This window comes from Malaya genurostris, chromosome 2 (genome assembly GCF_030247185.1).
Source record: "Malaya genurostris strain Urasoe2022 chromosome 2, Malgen_1.1, whole genome shotgun sequence".
NCBI lineage: Eukaryota > Metazoa > Arthropoda > Insecta > Diptera > Culicidae > Malaya > Malaya genurostris.
Genome location: NC_080571.1, coordinates 300,303,825 through 300,324,618, shown reverse-complemented (window position 1 = coordinate 300,324,618; position 20,794 = coordinate 300,303,825). Strand labels below are relative to the sequence as shown.

At 36.6% G+C, this 20,794-nt stretch overlaps 1 protein-coding gene across 4 annotated transcripts in view; it reads left to right on the top strand.

Annotated features, from left to right (window-relative positions):
- LOC131430780 (UDP-glucosyltransferase 2-like) overlaps window positions 1–15,559 on the top strand; it is a 79,161-nt gene extending 63,602 nt beyond the window's left edge. For 3 of the 4 annotated variants that reach the window (XM_058595982.1, XM_058595984.1, XM_058595985.1), the window contains exons 2-3: window positions 14,480–14,699; window positions 14,773–15,559. In XM_058595982.1, coding sequence (XP_058451965.1) covers window positions 14,480–14,699; window positions 14,773–15,064 — 512 coding nt within the window. In that variant the 3' untranslated portion in view covers window positions 15,065–15,559. Of the gene's footprint in view, window positions 1–14,479; window positions 14,704–14,772 lie in introns of those variants that run through there. The other variant, XM_058595986.1, reaches the window with a different exon arrangement.
- Window positions 15,560–20,794: the final 5,235 nt, after the last annotated feature.

Genomic DNA, 20,794 nt, shown 5'->3' with positions numbered 1-20,794 from the left:
GTTCTTTTTTGATCATAAGGTATACACGCTTAGAAAATTTCACAGAATTCGATAATTTTTAACCGAATTTTCAACCGCTGATCGATCGGTTATCAGTTTTGTAATTTGGTAATAATATTCTGGATTTGAATGGATTTTCAAATTTAAAAAAACAACACAAATTTTCAACTTACGATTGTGCTTTTCGGATATGGATAGTTTTTACACAAACGAGTAAAGCAGATTAGAACCAGTGGCTACGGTTTTATTGACTTGTACATCCACAAAAATAGAAAAAAATCAGTGTCAGTCGGAATAATTGAGAAAAAATGCGACCTAATGTCTCGGTTGACCGGAGTTATGAGCGCCTTTCAGAATACTGCACAATCTGTCGAGTCCACCAGAAGTTACCCTCGAACGATAAATGTGAATGTAGTGATATGAAATTATTTTTTGCCCATAAGTAAAATCCTGTTTTAAACCACCTAGTGGTGTAATGATGCCTTTCTCATATTTCACATATTCTCATATATAAATAAGTTGTATTCTTCAAAATTATGTTCTTTCATTCTTGAAAAACAAACCTAGTATAACCTATGAAGGAAACAAAAAGAGGTACTTCCGAACCCGAAATCTGGGAACCGGTATAATCGAAGTTGGTTCGAGAAAAGTGACTGGGATTTTGAGTCTATGGCTACAAGCTTCGGTCGTTCATCAAAAATCCAAGAACAAGGAAAGTCAAATTAATGTCTGGCCGTCTACTGACAATGGCTACCGATTGGAATAGTGTCGAGGCAAGTTATGAAATTGTGTTACGTGTTTTGTTTCGCCGCTTCAAGTGACGGTATCGAATTTTTACACACTTCACCATTTAATTCCGCAACCGGAAGTCGAATTCGGATGAAATTTGGAAATTTTGTATGAGACTATTATACCTTTCATTTGAATTTAAGTTTATTGAAATCGGTCACGCCATCTCTGAGAAAAGTGAAAAAGTAATCTGAAATGAGATTTTTTTATTAATCACCCTGTAACTCCGGAACCGGAAGTCGGATCAAAATAAAATTCAGGAACTTTGTATAGGACAATTGTACCTTTCATTTGAGTTTAAGTTTGTAAGAATCGGTTCCGCCGTCTCTGAGAGAAGCAAATGCACTTATTTTCATTTTTTTGCACATGCACATTCAGGAACTTTTTTTGTGGGATCTTGGTTCAAAAGTCGGTTTTTATAGTGATTGCATAACCTTTCTACATAAGAAAGGCAAAAAATAGCTTTCGGTAGTTCTAATGTTTGGAAAACATGTGCATCGGTACCCCAATCCATTCGAAGAACCCTTCAAGATTTCATTTTCGTTAGGTTATCAAAAACACACTTACTGAAAATATCTATTTGACAGTTTCCACGAAAATAGCTGTTTGCAGATGTTCGGTAATTAGAAGATAATTTTACCATACGGACAGTATGATTTTTAGCGTACACGTAGACTATTCAGATCTATTATATGAATTGTAAAATTATTTACAAAATTCTGTAATAATAACTTGCTTATCTCATTGGCTCATCAGGGTGCTAGTCTTACAAGCCAGTTGTCGTATGTTCGAACCCCGACCAGGAAGGGTTCCTAATATCAGTAGGATCGTAGTACTAGCATTTCCATGCAATGATTCTGTACGCTATGCTTACTGTCAAAACAGTGGCAGTTGGAAATTACTCGGTTCAAGCTCTTACGGCACCCATTTTCTAGCCTTCTGAATGATTAAAAATAGCTTGATTTCAGTACCCAGTTGTAAAAGAGATCGAAAACAGACTTAGGAGAAATGAAAAATTGGAACTCGAACATGTAAGAGCAATTCCAGCAATAGTCAAAGTGAATAATTTAGATCAACTTGCACACGTCTACAGTTTGACAAACCATTTGCACAGATATCGCTACCAATTCCACCGAAGAATGTTTTTATAAAAGTCAAATATTTCCTCGTCGAATCGTAGATATGCAGAAGCTTTTTGGAAATCGATCGACAACTTTAAAGGTGTATTAACTGGAGTCTTTTTTTATGGGGTGCTTTGTACAGTTTTTTATGTTTTAAATTTAGGTTTTTTTCACGACTTAGTATAATAGTCAATATTTCTTTTGTCTTTTTGCTATATTCAGCTCACTAGATACCATTTTGTAGAAACAGGAAATGAAAATTATAGAACCATAGTACTCAAGGGAGGGCAAGGATGTGAATATATAGAACGGAACCCGATCAGATGCACATAACAAAATCATAACACAAGTATATCAACAGTTGATATGTATAACAATTTGTGTTATTAAACAGTTGAAAGTTAAAACTTATGATAACAATATAATAACAAAATCATTTATGATATTTTATTTTCATTTGGAAGACTCATGATGAAGGTTATTAATTGAAAAAAAATTAGCTCATCCGTTGCTTTATATCGAATATAATGATCAGAAGAAAGAATTCAGATCACTAAATAAATTATTCATTTAATAAATAAAAAGGCGGGTGGGTAATGTCAGAGACTTAACTGGATGTCGTGAATATGAAAACAACTGACATGTTCCTTAACACTTCCGAATATCAATTAGTTGATCAATTTTATGAATTATGCAAGCATTCCTCTTTTCCACATTTTTCGCAAAAACAAAGAAGGCTTCACTTGATCTCGATTACTGTGAATTTCACACAGCGAAAAGTGCACAAATCTAACCAAACTGTTTTAGATCTGCACTAAACTGAGGATATTTCCCTTCGATTTGCGAACAACAAATCCTAATAGTTCTTTAGAACATTTTTAGAGTCATTAGAACGGCTGATTTTGTGTAATGCTCTCCACCGTTGCTTTTTCACCAATGCAAATGACTGGCAGCTGTGACGTAATCGCTCTTGTCGGAACCGAAACTAGCTTTGCAAATGACACAAAATACATCTGCTCGCAGTGGCGATAGAATCCAAACTGATCCAATTTTTGCTGAGAGGTTTGTTTTTACCTGATTTCGTTTGTAGCTTTTTCACTAATGGGCGGTCCTAAATAAATAGCAACATATAGAATTTTAATTTCGATTATTTCATTTCTAATTTGCATATTTCGTTGAAAGAAACTATCCGGATTCATTCCTGTCTTTCAGGAGGACCAAGTTGTGGAACTCACTACGATATTAAACACTTTTCGGAATATTTTCTCTTCCTCAGAACGCGTTCTGATTGGCTGGTGTTGACATGGGTCAAATGAGAAAGGTTTTTCCGGAAGTACCGGAAATAGTGGTCACATATACCAAAACAAATCTCACTCACTTTTCTCAGCGATGGTTTGACCGATTTCCACAAACTTAGATTCAAATGAAAGGTCTTCTTATGATAACATTATAATAACAAAATCAGTAATGATATTTTATTTTCATTTGCAAGACTCATGATGAAAATCATTTATTGAAAAAAAATGAGTTCTTCCGTTGCTTTATATCGAATATAATGATCAGAAGAAAGAATTCAGATCACTAAATAAATTATTCATTTAATAAAAATAAACATTCATCAATTTAGGATTGAAACGATGCTAAAAGTTAGCTGTGATATAGTTTTTCTGTGTTAAATTTGCTATCTAATTTTTTACAACTATTGTTATAAATTTCTGCTTTCGGACTTCTGTAGTTATATCAAATTCAATAATAATTGTGATACTAATGTTTCAAAAACTGTTACAATTTTGTTCCCGCTATAGGCTTTTTTGTAATGATTTTTGTTATTTTAACAGATTACCAGCCAAAAATATTTCAAAATTTGTTACAAAATATTTCTGAAATAAATTACTCCAGTTGTTACAATTCTGTTATTACCATCTGATCGGGAAAGGTGAAACGTGACAGAGGGTCATTTAAGCAAGCAGAAATCTTTTAGTAGCTTAACTATTCGGATAGTAAATGGTAAAAGACCTTTATCACTACTTTTCGACATACCAGAGACTTGGGTGATTTACTTTGATCAGATACCTAAGCCCGACTCCTCTGGTAGAAGGTAAAAAGTTAAGTTAGTAAAAGATTTTTACTTATTTAAATGACCCTCTGTCACGTCTCACCTTTCCGGTCTATATATTCACATCCTTATTCACCCTTGACTACTCATTACTCATGTACTATCATTATATAATTTTTATTTACTGTTTCCATAAAATGGTCTCTGGTTGGCTGAATACCCAAAAAAATCGCCATTACACCAAATCTTGAGGTTTCATGCATTTCTTAAACATTCGCGTGCAAAAAATTTCAATATCAAATTTTTCATAGTTCCAAACGTGATACCTATATTTTTTTAAATAATACAGGATCTCGAATTTTTTAAGATATCTGGCAACAACAAAAAAATCTCTAGTTCTGCTGTATTTTGCGTTTTGACGTAGGATTACGTCTTTCTTTACTATGCTCACCTGGTTGCATTTTTAAAATTTCACAACACGAAAGTGTAACGCAATTACTCCAGATTTGTTTTCTTAATACCTTTTTCCCTGTCTGAGTGTTTTCTTTCAAATAAAGAGATGGGTTTTTGGTCAATTTATTTCTCCTCAAAACATTTATTTTTCGTTACAGGCCAACTATTATCAATGTTTCACCATACTTGACGAAAAATGTTTGTAGTCGTTTTGCCCTGAAGATGAAGGTATAACCTTCGAAATGTTGGCCTTTAACGAAAAATAAATGTTTTGACGAGAAACAAATTGACCAAAAAGCTATCTCTTTATTTGAAACAACATTAACTGGTCGCACCCGCAACAAATAAATGAGTATTTTCTTAAATTCTTACACGAAACGAATGGAAAAAGATGTAAGATTGTTGTATCACCACGTTTGCTACGAAAAAATTGTTTAAATAGTGAAAAAATAGGTCCAAACACGAAACAATAAAATACACCGAATCTATAAATATACCCTGTTGCACGTTTGCTAGATTCAGGCTATGACAATCCATGAAAGGAGACACATCGGGTACACAGGCTGCCATCTACGTCAAGACAGTGAAACTACACCCGGCATTATTTAACTGGTGCTTCAGTCAATGGCGAATATGAAGTTCCGTTCCTCAAGCCTAAACTCCAAAAAAAAACAACAACTTGTTCTACTGTGAGCATGTCTGCTGTTGGACATTCGCAGCGTGAGTTTCGCTTCAAAGAAAAGTGATTGCGTCATCCAGATTCTGGTTGGGGAAAACGAAAAGTGGACAACGATGGGAACACTGTACAAAATCAGCCGTTCTAATGGCTCTAAATGTAATCTAAAGAACTACTACGATAGCTTCTTTGCGAATTGAAGGTAAAAAGCATCAGTTCAGTGCTTGAATAATAAATAATAAATAATCTTGATTAATTTGATAAGCCTTGTGCACTTTTCGCTGTGCGCACCAAACGAACGTTAACTATCATTTTGCTGCATCGCGCTCGAGAAAAAATATTCCGATTTCGTAAAGAATTCTAATATCGTAATAAAAACCTAGAATTTGGTAGTTATGATTGTCGGAAATGAATCCCGTACAGCATTTTGATAGTTTCTATCACTGAAATATTCAGATTTATGAAATATTGGAATATATGAGTGATTGCGTCATCATCCAGCTGTTAGTCGTTCACATTCGAGAAAAATACATCGAAACGTGACCGACACAGAAAAATCAATAAATCAATAAAATAAATCAATAAATCAACAAATAATAAATAAACCGACAAAAAAAAATTCAGATCTAGTATATCGGTTAGTGTTAATTTTTTTCAAAAATAACTTCTTGCGATAATCCCAAATTTTCACACATATGTAAGACGGAAACGTTGATTTTGATTTCAATTTCAATCTTGAATACCACCAACGAAAAAATAAATAAATACAAGTCATTATTTTTCCTATCTATTTTCACGTTAGATACTGATAAAAACTTAAAACAAGCTCAAGACGTCTTCAAAGACTAAACACGATAGCGCTTCTTGCTTTCGTTCCATTTTTAGAGTTGAAAGGAAAGAGTGGATATGATGCTAAACCTAAACATTATACAAATAGGTACAGGTGAGTGGTTTTCAATGTACAATGCATCAAATGCGAAGTTTGTTCGTAACACCCTTCTTGTGACCAGCACTATTTTCAACATTTTAATTTTAATAGAGCTGAATTCAACAGAGTCTTATCTAAATCATTATTATCTACCTAGAGTCGGAGGTTTCCAATGCGAGTGTGGCCGGCCTTTCGAAACGAATGAAATGGAAAGTTTAGTTAAAGCATGTAGCCAGAAAGGTTTGACCTGTCATTCGCAGATCCGTTCGAAGGGCTATCAATTTCCAAAAGAAACTGGTTCCGAAATTTCTTCTTCACTGCAGAGCTCAAACACGGTGTCAGCTGATGTAGGATGCAGTTGGAGATTTGAAGCCATCGTGGGCGACGAACGTGAAAATTTATTTGTCTTCGCCTACTTAGCAGCAGGCCTTATGCACGCGCGCTCCAAATTTTGCGCTGAGACAAATTTATTCTCATTCTCATAAGACAACCACGCGCATGCGACGTACTTTTGCCGCTCTCAAGAGAACTCTTTGGCACATTTACGTACCGCTCTAGAAAATGATGCACGCTTTGTTGTATAATCTCATCGCATTCTGTCAGAAACGAGGCTCAAGGATCTACGAGCGGTTTGTGCGTTATTTTCATCCTCTTCATTTCTTCCTTCAGGATAGCACGTTCATTTCTTACACAAGAAACGTAAGCGTACCAACTTAGCAGAGATGACAGGCCTGCAGATCTGTCTGTAGATCTTTAAATTTCAAAAGCAATTTGTTTTTTTTTGTTCGTACATCATACTTCATAGAGAGCTTGAAGTTCGTAGATTTTTTTTGTTTGAGTTCACAGACTCTTTCAACGGACATTTGAAATTTTCACCAGGAATCTCGGCTACTCAGCTCCGGTAAAACATATTCAGTTTTGATCATTTTTCTTGCCACAAAGGAGAAAGTTATGTTGTTGCTATTTCCACGAACTGTAATTGGGTTGACTGATAAAAAAAGTGTTGGTTCACCATCATCACAATCGTCTATGTAAATGACATCAGTTAGTTACTATGCTACAGAAAGCTAGGCTGCCTGAGTATGTGTGTGACAACACTGTTGCTTGCTGATTGATCGATGATAACAAGCTACTCAGCGATCGGGTTAATTTCTTTTTTTTCTCATTTCTTTTTAAGAAAACATTCGTAGCTGTTGATTTCGAGAGAAGCACTGATGTTGGGTAACTGTACTAAAAACCATCAAATGTTTCGTTGTACCTTGGCCCTTCAGACCTTATGTATCGTATTTTACATCACCCACATGGAAGTTATGCTGCTGATTTACTTCAGTGCACCCGAAAAATTTCCTCCGTTTGATTCAGGCACAAGCTTGTATCCGTTTGTTTACAACATATGTGTTTTAGAGAAATATAGCGTTAGCTGAATAAGATTAAGACCACGTAATCGACGTTACTAAATTAGTAACATAACTAACCTTCATAGACTGACTAACTCTGTACCTGTGCACGTGCATTTAAAGCTTAATACTTAGACGATGATGACAAGCTCATGAATTGCATCAAAATTTGAGTTAAGTGATTACGCCGACATATTAAATCTGCTTATAGTCTAATGTATTAGCCGACTTAGTTTCCATATTAAACCTACTTTGCATAAACAACATAAACAACAGCCAGCAGGAAGTCGCCTTCGTATAGCTTTTGTGCATTTGAAGTAACACATAAACGAAGAAGATCTCGGTTTGAGTGATTCGACTGGAGCATCATTTAAGCTCTGACGACGCTGGGTCAATTCAAAGTCGTCACGGGCTTAAGAGCATTATGAATGCGGTACAAAGAGGTGAATAAATTTGACAAATATATCATAGAGTATCATACGAGCCTTATTCAGTTTCACTTTTCCCAACACAGGAATGTGAAATCAAACAGTTTCATATCATAAAACGAAACGCGTAGTGTAAATATAATTCAAAATTCAGTATAGCGGAATACTGCCATATTTAAGTAAAACACTCGAGCTAAGCGACCCTCCGGACAATACACGAACAATACATCGCTCATTTCCACAGAGACCATTTGAAACTAGCCGCTCTTTGATTCGCAGTGGTCGGAGAACCGGGTCATGGTGCAAGAGTTGTGCGTCTTGTAAATGCATTCAATCAAAACGCTAACATCTAAATCATGACCAAATACGACCGAACGGCATGAAGGACTTTCAGAGCGACTCCGACAGTGAAATACGCGTAACGAAGTTAATAGCTAAAACTAAGACCTATAGATCTTGATAGGTTACGTAGTAGTGATGGAATCTGAGAATGGATTAACATTTGATTTGATGGAAAACAAAAACCTTATCTAATCCACCTAATGGTGTAATGAATGGCTTTCTCATATTACTTATATTTTCGGAAATACCACTAGAAGATTCTGTCAAGAAAATTATTGCTCAAACTTAAGTAGAATTAAAGACTTTCTTTGGATATAAACTAACGTAACCTTTTCAATTCGTAAACAGTTATTGCATCGTCGCACAATGATGGTTTGAAATGTTCAACACACTTCACCTTATAGTTTCGGAACCGGAAGTCGGACCCGGATGAAATTGAACGGCAACCTATGGGACTGTAGAAACTTTCTTTTGAACTTAAGTTCGTGAAAGTCGATCAAATTAACCCAAATTGGAAATATACTTGAACGGTTTTTTATAATCTTAACGTTGATAAACAGCAATGTGAAGATTTCGGTACCTGCTTTCCAGGAGTTTGCTGAACAAACAAGAATTCGTTTTGTGGAGCTGTATGGATGGTATGCTCTGTCGCCAACCGTGCATAAACTTCTGGTGCATGGGACTGCAATTATGAAACATGCTTTGCTTCCTATTGGTATGTACAGTAAGGAAGCGCAAGCGAGTCGAAATAAATCTATTCGCAAGTATAGGCAGTTCCATGCGCAGAAATTCAATCGTTTAGTGAATCTAGAGGATGTATTCAAATGATTTCATTTAACGTCTGATCCCGTAATAGCATTATCGAATAGAGTAACAACCAACGTGAGTGTACTCCATCTTTCCGATTATGCAGCTGAATTAGTTTTGACACGCTAGAAGACAGCAATACATAATTTTAATATATATAGCTAATAAATGTCTTACATGAAAGAGCATTTTTCAATGAAAAAACCCAATGTTTGAACACTATTTAAAAAATTTAAAAAAATATCTCCTCCGCCATTTTTTTTGTAAACATGCTCGAAAGTATTTTCTATCAAATGAAAGATACCGATTTTTTTTTCATTTGCTCCAATGTTAGATATAGCAGTTTAAAAATGATCTATTTTTGAACTAGTTTTGCTCATATCATCGGGTCAGAAAACGCTACCTGAATGCGCTAGTCATGAAAAAATTGGTTTCAACAAACTCTAAAAGATATTCAAAGACACAAAAATCGAGAAGTGAAAATTAAGAAAGCTAGAGCAAAAAATCTGATTTTTTTAGGAACACCCTAAGTTGCTCTATTAAAACAGCTTTAAAACTAAATCCGTTAGAGATACTACAATAGTGTTTTCGGCAAATTTGCTTGATATAAGTTTTCCTACAATTTTGCCGAAGGATGCAGTCCTCTATCTCAACACATACGGAAAATAATTTTTGAATCACCCTAATATTTAGAACCATCCTAATACCATATACTTCAAAATATGACGTATCTTTCACTGATCATTTGTTCTGAAGACATCATAGCTCTAAAGTATAAGGCTAAGCCACAAATGTTTTTGTTCCCCTAAATTATGAATCCGGTCCACTGCACAGTGGTTCAAAAGCGCAATTTCACGCTCTTAATTGATAACTCATAGGATCATGGTTTTTGAGGTACAGTATCTTCAGCAAAGTTGCTCAGAATGATAGACGCCATCTTTTGGCAAATTTTATTTATGTGATTAATCCCCCTGAAAGTAAGATAAACATTTTATTTTAGCTCAGGGCCAAAAAAGGGGCTGAGTTACTTCGACAAAGTTGTGCAGAAAGTTATTTTAAACAAGTTCGCTGAAGGCACTATTCCCGTAATTTGAGTGTAATTCAAAATATAATGTTTTTTCTGAAAAGGGTGTCCAAAAACCAGTTTTTGTAAGAAAACATATATATTTTCAATTTATATGAGTTTTTCATGTTCTACAAAGTTTTTCATCATTTAAAACTACATATCTTTCTCAAACATACTATGCTGCTATCATTTCAGTTTAATGAAATAGAGAAATTTTCCATGTTTTTTTTAAATAAAATTCTAACTTGTCTATTATCAAAAGGCGCAGGAAGGTGCAGATGAGACTACGTACATATTGAACTACTTCAAAAGAGCTTTCATACCGTGGTTGAATTACTCGTCTGCGATCGTCTGCAGGCGAGATATGTTCTTTTCAAATATCCTTGTCCTTGACATTTTCAATGATAAGGTTCATTGTATTTCAGATCAGATTTCAGTAAATATTCGTTACCATGGAAACTCTTACAATAAAAGGTTTTTATGGACATCGAAGTTCACAAATAGAAAATTTTAGTAATATTACAGACTGTTTTTTGAAAGTAACTGTCCGACGTTTTTTAAAAGTGAGATAAGAAGCCACGACTTTGAAAAAAGGCAATTATCATGTCGAATTACGTTATGTCATTTTTTGGTAAGTTTTTTTTTCTATAGAAAAGCTCTGTGGATAAATATCTTCTATTCATCAATTAAGGTGAAATGTAGCGGAATGCGAAAATCGCGTTTTTGATCACTTATACAAGAACTAGACCGATTTTCGAAAAACAAAAAACACTTAAATTTTCGAAATCAAATTTATCATAACTAAGTATTCTTAGAATTTTGAAATTTTACTTTGTCGAGCCGTAATTGGTTTTTAAAATGTATAAACGGTTACTGTTCCGTTCCACGGGGATGATTTTAGAACTAAAAAGTAGTGTTTGTAGCAGAATTTCACAAAGAATCTGAAAATGCAACTCAAAATTATAAAATATTAGCTAAAATAACCGAAATTTGAAAAAGTTTACATAAACTTTTCCGCATTTTTTTTATTGCTTGCGCGCTGCTGTTTCGCATTGAGGTGGTGTGAGAAATGCACGGTGGGCACGGTGGCATTATATCGTGAGCAAAAATTACATATAAAATAATGACGCAAATTTATGCAGCATTGGCTTTTGTGTTGAAATAAAAACGAGTTGAATATAATAAAATGGGTGTTGTAAGAAATCGTTTATTTTCTAAGTAACTGTCATTTATAATGCTAATAATGTCCAATTCTGTTGAATTCAAAACATTCATGTTGCTGAAGCAATAAAGCTTGGCTGTGTAACATCGTATAACAGGCATTATTTAAGATTATACCGAATTGGAAGAATACTGAATCCACACCAGGAAAATGTCTGGGTGTGGAAGTCTTGGAATTACATTCCTTTTGAGAAATTTGGCCTTTCTATTTTAACAGACTTCGCAGCCGACTCATAGCATAGCTTCGATTACATGGCTAGTGCTACGATCCTATTGACACAACAGAAATAATACTTTTTACTTATTCGAAGATGATAATGAAAGTCAATTAGAATGGAATATATTGGCATTGAATGTATTCGATAAGTAAATTCGACCGCGCTCTATCATGCGAGTCAAGTAAACACTTTTACGTAAATTCTATCTCATCGGCGGGAAGGGCCTGATGAACGACTGGCAAAGATATCGAAAATACTTGAATATTATCTCGTCTTCAATCGTTCTTTTGAAGGAGAATCCATGCTTGCTACTAAACTCAGGCATATACATGGTTAGCAAGTTGGTCAATACATATACATGTAGCCTTATGTTAGTCATTCATAATTACTCATGATTTATAGCTCTAGTGTAAGAGTAATCACTAACAAAAACGATTGAATTAGCATATATTCAAAGTGTGAAGGATTCAAAAATCCATTACGTCCAGTCTTTTTTACAAGCCAATATAACGAGAGGTAAACCCACTGCGCTCAATCATTGAAAAAAGTTCTTGTTTCTATGTGGCCGTTTTTCTTGGTATGCTTTGTGCGACGGTTCGTTCAACTGAAGCGGATAAAATTTTGCGCGCATTTTATGACGCTACATTTCACCTTAAAGTGGAGATCGATAAACGCTTGCTATATTGTACTGTTCATAATGATTAAGAAGTTTCTTTTATACAGATGTCGGGAGTATTATACACGCGAGCAATCCAGTTCACTTACGAATCGGGATCCCATGAATTGGTAATTAGTTTCATTGGATCCTTTGGTTACAAATATTCGTGAATGGCCAAAACAGTCCAAGAAGAATCTGTCGAACGATGCTAAGAGTCTTTTAGCTGGTTAAGAACATTGTCAGCTATCATAAAATGAATACAAATAACTAAAAAATTAGTTTTGATCATACTTTTCTCTACCAGAAGATGACATAACTTAATTCGAGTTGATGATGACTTTTTTAAAATTCGTGACAAAACAGTTACTAAACTATTCAATTTATAGACATGAATGTGCACAAAAAAATAATATGTTGTGGCAAGTACCATAGTAATGAATATATACTGAAATCTGATCTGAAATACAATGAACCTTATAATTGAAAATGTCAAGGACAAGGATATTTGAAAAGAACATATCTCGCCTGCAGACGATCGCAGACGAGTAATTCAACCACGGTATGAAAGCTCTTTTGAAGTAGTTCAATATGTACGTAGTCTCATCTGCACCTTCCTGCGCCTTTTGATAATAGACAAGTTAGAATTTTATTTAAAAAAAACATGGAAAATTTCTCTATTTCATTAAACTGAAATGATAGCAGCATAGTATGTTTGAGAAAGATATGTAGTTTTAAATGATGAAAAACTTTGTAGAACATGAAAAACTCATATAAATTGAAAATACATATGTTTTCTTACAAAAACTGGTTTTTGGACACCCTTTTCAGAAAAAACATTATATTTTGAATTACACTCAAATTACGGGAATAGTGCCTTCAGCGAACTTGTTTAAAATAACTTTCTGCACAACTTTGTCGAAGTAACTCAGCCCCTTTTTTGGCCCTGAGCTAAAATAAAATGTTTATCTTACTTTTAGGGGGTTTAATCACATAAATAAAATTTGCCAAAAGATGGCGTCTATCATTCTGAGCAACTTTGCTGAAGATACTGTACCTCAAAAACCATGATCCTATGAGTTATCAATTAAGAGCGTGAAATTGCGCTTTTGAACCACTGTGCACTGGTTGCTACTGAATTTCACACCGTCATTTAGAGCGATGATGCAAAAAAGGGTAAAATTCTTATAGATTTGGCTCAAAACTGGTTCAATTTGTAGGCTACTACAGTTACTTACTTACTTACTAAACGAACCGACTTCGGCTATACTGGTTCCAAGTTCTTGGTTTCAGAAGTACCAGAAATAGTGGTCAAAAACTCTAAAACGAGACTCAATTTTCTCAGAGATGATTTGATCGATTTCCACAAACAGGCTCAAATAACAGTTGCTATAGTCTTATAGGTTGCTGTTTATTTTCATCCGGGTCCGACTTCCGTTTCCAGAACTATAGGGTAAAGTGTGTTTAATCATTTAGTTGGACGATGCAAAATAAAGAAAAATCCTTATTAACTTGACATAACTGTCTACAAATTGAAAAGGTTATGTTAGTTTATACCCAAAGAAAGTTTCTTATTTTATTCAAAATTAAAAAAAATATTCTTCACATAATCTTTTAGTGATGTTTTTGAAAATATAAGTAATATGAAAAAAGCATCATTACACTACTAGGTGGATTAAAAGAGAGTTTTTTTATAAAAATGAACTGTCTTTGTAGATACAGAAGTAGGGTTCGAAAGTGTCTATTTTTCGATAACTTGGAATATACACGGCTTTTTTCGCTTCTTGCAAAATTCAGTCTCATCAATATAATAAAATGACCACCGAACTGAACACGATCGATTAGCATGTTCAATTTTCTGTGAATTTCGCTGTTTATTTACTCAAGATTTATGAATTTATTTATTTATAATGACATTCCACGAACGCAATTTATTCTTCAAACATTTTAGTTCTTCCCCTTCGTACTAGTACATGACTACGCACCCGTACCATACAGTACAAAAAGATTATCTCAACTGTTTGAGTTTAACGGACAAAGAAAAGTGGCCTTGTCCTACTAAAATATTTGACACCTATTTGTGAGTTTTGCCTCCCGTTGTTTGCGTGCCGCTTCGATCCGAAAAATGATGGGACTGGTGCCCGGTCATTAGTTTCAGAGGGAATGTGAATTTGTTTATGTCTCTTGCGTCACCTATCGGTGATGGCGGCATCGGTTTGTTTCGAGCAACGCTCGAAATGTTAGTAACCTTTCGATTATGCTATCCACTTGTCCTTTTACCAACATATCTAACCCGTTGCCTTTGTACGATTTTGATTTCAGCCCATCCGAACGTGAAATTGTTCGTTACTCAGGGCGGCCAGCAATCGATGGAGGAAGCGGTAGATCGGCACGTACCGATGGTGGTCATTCCGTTCAACTTCGACCAGTTTGGCAACGCAGACAAGGTGGTCGAACGTGGGATCGGTCAGAAGATCTGGATGGAACACTTGACGACCGATGGACTGCGGGAGGCGATTCTCGAGGTCATCGGAAATAAGAAGTAAGTCAACTTTCATCTTCTCGAAATGAGTAGTGCGAAACGATCAATTCATCTTTGGAACTGCCTTTTCCAGATACAAACGCAACATCGAACGGCTCGGCAAACTCGTACGGGACCAACCGATGCGCCCGGTCGAGAAGGCAGTCTGGTGGACCGAGTACGTGATTCGGCATCAAGGTGCATCCCATTACCGTTACAAAGCCGCCCAGATGCCGGCCTGGCAGTACCACTACTACGATGTGATGGCCACGCTACTGGTGGCGGCCTTGACGGTACTGGCAGCCGTCGTTTATTCCGTTCGGTGGCTTTTCAGCTATTGCTTTGGCCAGTGGTATGCGGTGCAGGCGAAGGAGAAAACCCTCTAGAGATTCAAGTGTACTTGGCACACGAGGAGTGAACATTCGTGATGCTGCCGAGCACGGGATTGGTGAATGCGATGCTATGAATGAACAATTATATTTGCCTATGAAGTTGTGTGAGAGCCCATTCAATTGCCAACACTGGATATACTATCCAAATGACTGTCAATTTCTATTGAAACACTATTTGTCGAATGATTACCAAACACATTGAAAAAAAAAATATGGCAATCGTTTAACCTTGAAGCAGAGAGAGAGAGAGAGAGTTGGTGGTTCAAGGGGTTATAAGTGGATGGACAAAATTTGTGTGGTTTGTGGTTTAAGATTTTCGTTTCAATTTCATGTAAGCAAGTAACAACTCGACTGAGGAGAGTACAAGGAGTTTACGGCCGAATAGCGATTCGAATCATCGAATCATTGCTTAATTGTCGCTACAGTTTTGATGTGGCTGTTAGATGTAAGACTAGTTTTAATTTGTTCGATAAATAACTGTTACCAGCATGTAGACTAGTTTTTTATTTCAATTTCCGAAATGCTTACAGGTCTTAGAAAATTACATCAGATGAAGCACAAACATTAATTATAAGAACAACTACCAGTCTTTCTGTTTGGACATGTCAAATTGCGTTTATACTTTGAGTCTGATCGGCCTCATTCTTCGCAATTTTCGCACAGTTAAAATATGTGACACGGTTAAGTTAACCTTGTCGATTGCTAGTGGTTCAACCTGAAACAATCGGACGCTCCCTCGCACAGTGGGAAAAATCTATGAAAACCCGCAAAGAATTCTGTAACTCATGAACTAATTAAGATAGGTCAACAAACTAAAGCGTTTCTCAGGTAAAAAAAATCCAAGAAATTCAATGGAATGGTTTTTAATGGCCGCACGAATCGCCATCCTGTTCGTTTTACCCCAAATGCCCAGCAGTTTTAGGGTTTTCTGTAGTATTTGTTCTGTAACTTGAAATGAAATTGAGTGCGGGGGAAGAGTGTACACTGACCACACGAAACGTTTTAGTGGCTATTTTATCCCATTTCCTCCATTTCGTGAGATCTTGACATAAAACTACAAGGATCAGCCCCATGGGGTTGTTCGAGCCATTTATGTGGAACAAGGCAATCAAAATGTCTACTGATCTACAATCAAACAGTTCAATCAACACTTTTGAATCCGCAATTGCACGAGAGTCTGATTAGATTGATTTGGATTAGGAACCAACACCGAACATTGTTTGTCTTGATTTGTATTTGTTTTATAGCCGACGAAATTACACCAATATCCCAAATGTATGCAATTATATCATTGTACATACTTGCGATACGGATTTCAATATTTAAGCTTCTCTTCGCCAAGCTTGTGTTCAAGTTTAGTATCCAAGCACTTAATTTTATTGCGTTAAGTTTCTCTACCATTATTCTGCGATTTCGGTTGAAGCGATAAACTTTTTCTCATTATCAATGGAGTTTATCTTATATAAATTAGAAATTGATCTTAAGTATTCAAAATTTACCCTGGGGTAGTTCTCAGGCGAAACGACATAACATGGAATTTCATCCGAGCTTGCAGGACACAAAATCAGAGCATACCAATTAAAGCTTCAAATCGTTTTATAGCACTTTTTGTCTTGCTGTTTAGCAACAACCTACCTCTAGCATGCTACGCGTAGGACTGAGTTAGCTATAATTTCGCTTCTATTTATAGATACGGAAGGATTCTTAGTGTCAGTAGGATCCATAGTTCTAGCCATGCAAAGCTTCTGTACACTAAGAATCGGCTGCGAAGTCTGTTGAAACAGAAAAGCCAAATTCCACAAAAGGAATGTAATGCCAAGACTTGACGTATAGATACGCGTGCTTCCAACAGCTTCGCTTTTGCATCGATTGACCAATCAGAGCGATGCTTTCTCTTTGATATATCGCTTACTTCTTCAAAACCGTCGTCTATGGCAGGGAAATCCGATATGCCGGAGATTTTTGACAGACGAAATAGGACACTGATTGCTACTAATCAAAATTTCAATCATTTATGATTGAAAATACGTGGCTTGATACATTCAAATCGAATCTTAGAAATATTTCCAATCAAATAATGAAATAATATTAATAATTGATACAAAATATACTGAGCTGTAAGTGTTTCAAACCTGACCACATTTCTACGTGTATTTTTCTGGAGAATCAAATAGAATAACTTATACTTTACTCGATTGAAACCCTCTTCTTTCAAAAAAAAAAAAGAATAGGGGGTAAAATAGTCACCAGAACGTTTCGTGCGGCCAGTGTAGGTTCTTCCATTCGATTCTTCAGACTTTTTTACATAATATAACATAGTTTCGTATGCTTTCAACGTGGTTCGCTTAAGACTTAAGGGTGATTTAGATGAAAATTGCACATATTGGAGGAATTGGGGTGAAATAACCACCAATCGTGAGGCCAGTATAAGTTCTGGCATTCGATTCTACAGAATTTTTTATATAAGATAAGCTAGATTTAGTAAACTTCCAATAAGTTTTACCGAGATTTAGGGACGATTTACAATAAGATATCATGGGGTAAAATAGCCACCAAAACGTTTCGTGTGGCCAGTGTATACTCTTCCCCCGCACTCGATTTCTTTTCAGGTTACAGAACAAATACTACAGAAATTCCATTGAATTTCTTGGATTTTTTTTTACATAAGAAACACTCTTGTTTGTTGCCTTTTTCCATGGTTCCCGATTTTTCTTTGCGGGTTTACTGTTTTTTTTTCCCTCTGTGCACCGGTTTGAACTCAAACATGTAGGTGCTGTTGTGTCAAAGACACTTGTACACTGAACCCTCAATTTACGCGGAAAGTCGGGGATGCGTAAATTTAATTTCGCGTAAGTTTATTAATTTTTTTTTCAATTCCATTCGATTTTAATGTAAATAACAATCGAAATCGAACAACGTTCGTAAGCATTTGAATATATTTTGAGATTACGGAAATCCATCAAAGCTATTTCAAGATCCAAGAACTACTTGGAATACTGTCCTTAAGGACAACACTGCGCCACAGCAAGAACTGCAACGGGTAATATCTATTTTTTGTTTACTGTTCATATTTCTAGATTTACATTTACCTGTCTATTTATAGTTGTTCCATGTTTGTTTAAGAATTTCAGAGAAACATCAGGTCTTAAGATCTACACAAACAATCCGCAGCTTAGGTATAATTTTTCAATGCTGCTCATAATCGTGGAGCTACATATTGCTTACTTGTCTATTTTGATCTGTTTCAGAAATATTTTCTGTCATCCATGACTTCATCGAATCGCAAGTACGGAGTGTGAAGATTAATGTCGTTTTCGCTTGATGCCAAACCTAACCCAGTTTTCACCCTGACCCTAACTGTCAAACCATTTGTTTGAAGCTAGTTTTAACGATGTTGAACTGAAAATAGAGTCAGTTTCTAAACTGGTTTTTATATCAGGTTTGCTCAAACCCCCGTTGCTAAGTGCGAAACCAACACAGCTTCGTGAAAAGGGTTTGTTTGATGAAACTGTAGTGATAGGTCGAGTACGATGAATCAACCCTGCGGAGTATGAAGCGTAGAGAATAATCAAAGACATTGCCAACACTGCTTTTGTTCCTTTTCCAATCTCATGTTACACAATAAAGTGAATTCGAAACCTATCGGACGCGTTCTTGCTTTTCTCCCGAGTGGTACTTCCCGGTTTTCCTTTTCTCTCTGCTTTGCGTTTCGGCGTCTCTGCTGTGTTTTAGGTCCGTCAGGTTATGGGCCCAGTTACGAGGAATTAGAGTTTTGTTTCGGCCGGAAAAGGTCTGTATTCCGAAAGGCATCACCGGTGTTCTTTTGACGAAAAATCTTCGGCTCGGAATAAACAAAATGGCGGATTCATTGAAGGTACAGTTCCCCAAGCTCAGCAGTGGAAATTATGTGTCATGGCGGTTTCGCATGAAATCTTTATTGGAACGCGAAGAGCTGTGGGAAGTTATTGAACAAATAAAGCCGGAAGAAAATGACGCAGGCTTCGCGTTGTGGAAGAAAAGTGACACCAAAGCTCGTGCTACAATTGCTTTGTTCATCGACGACAGTCAACTTCGTTTCGTAAAAAAGGCTGAAACTGCGCGTGATATGTGGCGAAATCTGAAAAGCTATCACGAAAAGGCCACTGTCGGTACACAGGCATTGCTTTTGCAGCAACTGTGTGCTATCAATTTGAGCGAATGTGGTGAAGTCGAAAAACATCTTGAAGAAGTCGAAAATTTGTTCGACCGGCTTGATAACGCGGGTGTCGAATTAAGTGAGCAACTGAGAGTTATTATGCTACTGCGCAGTTTACCATCATCCTTCAGCAGTTTTGTTACCTCGTTGGAGAATCGCGCTCCAGACGATCTTACGATGGATTTAGTCGTGGCAAGGCTGCGCGATGAATGCTTGAAGCGTGGTGTTGGCGTGGGTAAGGAAGAAAAAGTGCATAAAGCTGAAGTGAATGAAAAGAATGAACCAAAGAAGTGTTTCTTTTGCAAGCGCCCTGGACATTTCAAAAGAAACTGCCGAAAGTTTCTTGATGCTAGAAACATAGAGAATTTGACGGTCTCGGATGAACAGCAGACTTCGAGACCACAGGCTAAGCAAGTACAGCAATCCAAAGCTATTCCGGTGGCAACCGACGACACGGTTTGTGGTGCAGTGTGTTTCGTGGCTGGAAACTCAATTGCAGGAGGTTGGATGATTGACAGCGGGTGCACTTGTCACATGACAAGCGATCGGAATTTCTTCGGTAATTTCAAGCGTGATGTTGAAGTTGAAATAACTTTAGCGAACGGGTCAAAAACAAAGTCATCTGGATGCGGAAGCGGAATTGTTATGGGTGTAAATGCCAATGGCCAGCGTATGGCAATCACACTGGAAAATGTTCTGTTTGTTCCCGAATTGGAAGGAGGGTTAATTTCTGTGCGAAAGCTTGCAGCAAAGGGATTTACGGTAGTGTTCTGTGAGAAGAGCTGCGAGATCAAAAGTGCGAACAGTGTTGTTGCTGTAGGCGAATTAATCGGATGCCAGTATAGACTGAAAACGGCTGAGCAGATTATGATGGTATTAAGTGCCAACCACACAGAAAGATGTCAGCATACATGGCATCGACGATTCGGACATCGGAACATGAATGTGGTTAATGAAATGCAGTCGAAAAAGCTAGTTAAGGGTCTGGAAGTGAAGGATTGCGTAGAACGTATAATATGCGAATGCTGTTTTAAAGGTAAATTAGCACGTAAGCCATTCCTTCCTGTAACTGAACGCAAATCAAAGAAACCCATGGATCTCATACATTCGGATTTATGCGGTCCAATGGAGAACGCTACTCCGAGTGGTAATAGATATCAAATCACTCTCATCGACGATTACACACGTTTTTGCTCGGTGTTTCTTCTGAAAACGAAAAATGAAGCGGAGCAGAAAATTAAAGAATACGTCCGATGGACTGAAAACGTATTTGGGAGGAAACCAAAGGTAATCAGATCCGATGGAGGAGGGGAGTTCACAGGAGAAAATTTGCAGCAATTTTATAGGGACGAAGGTATCCAGGCACAATTTTCCACTCCTTATTCCCCGCAGCAAAATGGGATAGCAGAGCGTAAAAACAGGTCGCTGCAGGAGATGGCCAATTGTATGCTGTTAGATGCTAAGCTTCCGAAATGTTACTGGGGTGAAGCGATCCTGACAGCCAACTACGTCCAAAATCGTATGCCATC